The 4,905-nt window shown below is 53.2% G+C and overlaps 1 protein-coding gene across 7 annotated transcripts in view; it reads right to left on the bottom strand.

Moving 5' to 3' along the window:
- PTK2B (protein tyrosine kinase 2 beta) overlaps positions 1-4,905 on the bottom strand; it is a 70,147-nt gene that overhangs the window by 18,300 nt on the left and 46,942 nt on the right. For all 7 annotated transcript variants that reach the window (XM_019537270.1, XM_019537268.1, XM_019537266.1 and 4 more), the window contains exons 20-22: positions 3,572-3,661; positions 2,355-2,559; positions 330-438 (exon numbers count right to left, since the gene is read on the bottom strand). In XM_019537270.1, coding sequence (XP_019392815.1) covers positions 330-438; positions 2,355-2,559; positions 3,572-3,661 — 404 coding nt within the window. The remainder of the gene's footprint in view (positions 1-329; positions 439-2,354; positions 2,560-3,571; positions 3,662-4,905) is intronic.

Consider the following 4,905-nt stretch of genomic DNA (forward strand, 5'->3'; position numbering starts at 1 on the left):
TTCTGCTCCCTGCCCTGAGCTCCCTGCCCGATCTGCTGCTCTGCATTCTGCTCCCTGCCCTGAGCATCCTGCCTGATCTGCTGCTCTGCATTCTGCTCCCTGCCTTATTTGTCCCTGTGCTGCCTGCCCGTACTACTTGTGCTCCAGGTTGACCACCCTGATCTCAAAGGGCAAGTAACAGCTGTAGTAGGTTCGTATCCTCCCCTGTAAACCATCCTCAATGAACCCCACGTCCCTCAAGATGGACTCTCTGGGTAGAGCTGGGGTAGGGCAGCAGCTGGCACAGCTGGAGCCAGTGTCCCACAGCAAATCCCACGTGCTCTTCCTACCTTGGGAGGTGGATCCTGGAATGAGCAGGGCTCCATGATTTTGGGAGGCCGGTGGCGATTGTTCTTCTCCTGCTCCTTGGCTATGTCCTTCTCCATCAGGTAAATGTCACTGCACACCAGGGAAGAAAAGGAGCCACCGTTACCCCAGCCACTGTGCGAGGCAAGGTGCCACACTGGATGGACCCGTGGGATGACTTGAGACATCATCTCTTATATTCTTAACTGCAGGGGCTGTGGACCACGTTGGCCACGGCAGACGTCATAGCGGAGAAAGGCTTGGAGGGATTGCTGGCCAGACCCATGCAGGCTGGTTCAGACTGTGTTGAACTGGAGTTAACTGGATGTCTGTGGGTATGTGGCCCTGATTCTCTGGTGGGGACTTCCAGAGGGGAAAGGGGGAAGACTGAGTTGAGGACAGCTGGGCATCAGGACAACACCACGGCTCATTGCTCGGTCTGCAATGACAACCTGAAGAGCAGAGCTGGGTGCAAGGTGGGGCTTCATCAAAATGCTCTCTGAAGACATGTGGGATCCCAGGGTGTTTTACTGGACTGCGTTAGGCACTGGGGCCTGGTGGGGAGGGCAGTGGGCTGGGTTTTGGGAGGTCCAGGACCAACTCCAAGCTCTCCTTGGTGCAGAGTGAGCCAGAGGGCCAAAGCCTGCTTGGCCTCAGGCACTACAGAGACCAGGAATTGGAAAGCCACCTCCGTCTCCTCAAAGAGCTCAGGGGTGGACATGAAAGCCAGTGCTTCCACTCAGCCCCATCTCCCTGTTCTGTGCTAATGCAAAAGGAAACCAGTGCCCACATCTCAGCAGTGGCCAGGGGAGGAATTTATCACCCTCTGGCCTGCTCCATGGGCAAGGAGCATGGAGATGCATGTGGACCCAGCATCAGCTACCTGGGGGTTAAAGCCAGGGTCAAGAGAGCTCAAAAACCACCGGCCTTTGGCTTTGTGATTCATGGGCCCTATGGTAGATAGCAAAATGGCAGCCGCTGGCAAGGAGGACACCCCACTGTCCAAGCCCCTGGCATTGCACAGGCCTGTCTACACACAGAAGAGCTCCTCCCAGCCAGGCTTCCCATCATCGTGGAGGCGGTGCCATAAAGGTAGTAGGAAAACCCCTTCAGCTGCCATGCAGAGCAGAATGCTACAGAACTGCGCGCCAGTCCACCACGCGTCCAGTCGACCGCAGTTCACGTCCATCACACATCCAACCAACCGCGCTCCCACTCAACCTCCGGTCCGACCACACTCCGATTCCTCTTGTGGTCAGCCAACTGCTCTCCGGCTAACTGCATCCATCCACTACTGACAACACCTTTGCTATCGGCCTCCCCACCCTTCTCCACCTTAAATGAAAATGGATGCACTTTGGTTTGCAGGTAGCTCACTGTAGCGCATGAGTGCATGGAGCGCAGAGGTGGCATGGAGCATTGTCTAGCGGTTACAGCAGAAGGTTGGAGGTGAGCACCTACTGGCTCTTCATCACTTAGTATTTTGTAAACCTTTACCATGCCCCCCTCAAGCATCTCTTTTCTACACTGACCAGGCCTGGCCCCTTCAGTCTCTCTTCATAGGGAAGCCCTTCCATGCTACTTATCCTCCCTACTTCCCGTCTCTGCTTCTTCTATCTCCTTTCGGAGATGCAGGGACCAAAGCTGGGCACAGGATTCAAGGTGCAGATGCATCATGGGTTGACAAAAGGGCATTCTGATACTTTCCATTTTGTTTGCAAGTCCCTTCTTATTCATTCTTAATGTTTTGTTTGCCTGTTTGACGGCTGCTCACGGTGTGTTGAAGGGGATGCTAATGAAGTGCATTGAGGTGAACTGGTTGTGCCACGCGGTGTTGTCAGCCCTGTTCCCCACTGATGGTCCCATTACTGCAGTTGTTCAACATCCTCCCATGCCACCCCCTGCTGCCATGTCAATGCCAGCACAGCTATTGCAGGAGCTGCCCTTCCAGGCAGACGCGGCCAGGTACTCTGGATATTGTCCCATGCCAGCCCCTCCTTGGCGGTTACCTCAAGTTGCAGACAAGCTCCTTAAACTTGGGCCTCTCGTTGGGGTCATAGTCCCAGCAGCGCGTCATGAGGGTGTAGAGGATGGGCGGGCAGTTGTCAGGCTTGGGCAGGCGGTCGCCTTTCTCCAGCACGCTGATCACATCCTTGTTCTCCAGCCAGAAGAAGGGCTGCTTCCCAAAGCTCAGGATCTCCCACATGCACACAGCTGCGGGGCAGGCATACATCGCGTTGTGGGTCAGTAGGTGGGGGCCGGACCAGCAAGGAGCGGGCACCAACTGGGCAAGAGCTCTTTACACTGGTGGTGATGCAATCGGTGGGGACCCACCTGGGGTGGAGGGCACCTGGGGAAGTCCCTGCTCTGCTACTGACTGACTTAATGCACATGGGCAAATCACTGAGCTTTTTGGTGCTTCCTTGAAGGCAATAGCCCAGGGGTGGATCCAGGATGTGGCAAAGCAGGGTGCAGAAGCAACTAAGTCTGCTGCAGGGGTGTCTTCGCCACTGCCCCCAGCCTCCTCTCCCCCACCCCATCATAAGGGACATACCCCCTCGGGGACAATTTGCAAGCCCCAAAGCACATAAGGATCTCCCCCTTCCCCTCCATGCTTAGAGGCATGTCTGCTCCCCTCTCCTTCCCCTCTTCCCCGCCTGGTGCTGCTGCTTTCCCCACTATCCTGGGGAAAGGAAAACTTCAAGCCACCCCAGCTGCTCCAGTTGTGCAGCATGGGAGCTGGGAAGAGTGACAACGGTAGCAGCTGAGATGGGGGGGTGTATTCCCCCACCCTGCCTGTCCCCACCGGGAGTCAATCGGGGTAGGGGAAACCCCCCTGCCCGCCGTCTCAGCCAAGCCCAGCCACTGCGCTGGAGCAGGCAGGAGAGGCTTGAAGCTTCCCTGATCCTGCAGGGAAAGCAAAAGCGGTAGGTAGATGGGGGAGGTAGGAAAGGGGAGGGGAGGGGAGGGGAGGGGACGTCCCTCTGAGCATGGAGGGGAAAGAGTGGGATTCTTACCTGCTTTCAGGACTGTAAAAAGTCCCTGTAGACTCTCAGCTGGATCCAGTCTAAGAGCGGGGTGCCTCTGTGCCCTCTCCCTTCCCCACCCCGCAGCACAGGGTGCCCACCGACCTGCTCTTGCCCTCAGTTTATGCCAATGTACCGCTCTGAACCGGACCCTTTCACACAGCCCCATCCCCTCCGCCATGGCTGGGCTTCTTGCTCACCAAACATCCACACGTCGCTGGCAGAGGTGAAGCGGCGGAAGTTGATGGACTCAGGAGACATCCACTTGATGGGGAGCCGGGTCACGGAAGCTGTGAGGGCAGAGGAGGGGGCACGGTCACTCTTCCACCCCAAAACGAGGCCAGGAGAGGGCCAAGGAGCATCTAACCACGGCAGGAGCCAAGTGTGGCACCTCCAGGGGCTCCTGGCCCCCTACACCGATCACGGACATGCCCTTTGTTGACCCTCAGTTATCTGAGGGTCCAAGGAAGGTCCAGGGAGCCTGTGCAACCAATAGTAGTCAAGAGGATACATTGCAATACATGCTTTTTAGTGGATAGAAATTTGGCTGGCAATTTTAGTATCCAAATACAACTAGTATATGGAACCTAAGGCAATATAATAATGAGTGATACCAATTTTAGTACTGAAATACAAATGCTAAGGCAACACATATAAAGCCTATCAAACCAAACAATCCAATGTTCATGATTAACTGAATTTTTAATCCTTCAAATAGAGATGAATCCTAAGTGACCGAAGTCCTAATATTTTCTAATATATACCATATATTCAAACGGTACATAAATGCTAATTTTAGTATGAAATATAAATGGTAAGATAATATAATGATAAGCAATACTAATTTTAGTGCTGAAATGCAAAAGGTATATGAATGCCTATCAAGCCAAACAATACAATGTTGGTCACTAATCGAACTGTTAATATTTGAAACAAAGATGAGTCTTAAAAGTCCGAAGTTCTAAACGCTTCCAACGTATGCTATAGATTCAAATGGTATATGAATGATAAGAAAATATAATAATGATGAGTAATACCAATTTTAGTACTCAAATACAAAAGGTCTATGAAGTTTTTAATACTTCAAAGAGATGATTCTTCAGTGTCCTAAGACCTGAAGTCCTAAAACCATAGGCCATAGATTCAGATGGTATATTAATGACAAGACAACATAATAGTTTCATAGTTTCTAGGGTCGGAAGGGACCTGAGCAGATCATCTAGTCCGACCCCCTGCCATGGCAGGAAAGAGGACTGGGGTCAAACGACCCCAGCAAAGCAATCATCCAGACCTTTTAAGACCCCCAGGGTAGGAGCCTGCACCACTTCCCTTGGAAGCTGGTTCCAGACCCTAGCCGCCCTGACCGTGAAGTCGCGCCTCCTGATATCTAGCCTAAACCTGCCCTCTGCCAGCTTGTGACCATTATTCCTGGTCACTCCTGGCGGTGCTCGGGGGAACAGTGACTGCCCCAATGCCTGCTGGTCCCCCCTGACTAGTTTGTAACAGGCCACTAGATCCCCCTCAGCCTTTTCTT

The sequence above is a fragment of the Crocodylus porosus genome, unplaced genomic scaffold, assembly GCF_001723895.1.
Source record: "Crocodylus porosus isolate Cpor-Errol unplaced genomic scaffold, CroPor_comp1, whole genome shotgun sequence".
Taxonomy (NCBI): domain Eukaryota; kingdom Metazoa; phylum Chordata; order Crocodylia; family Crocodylidae; genus Crocodylus; species Crocodylus porosus.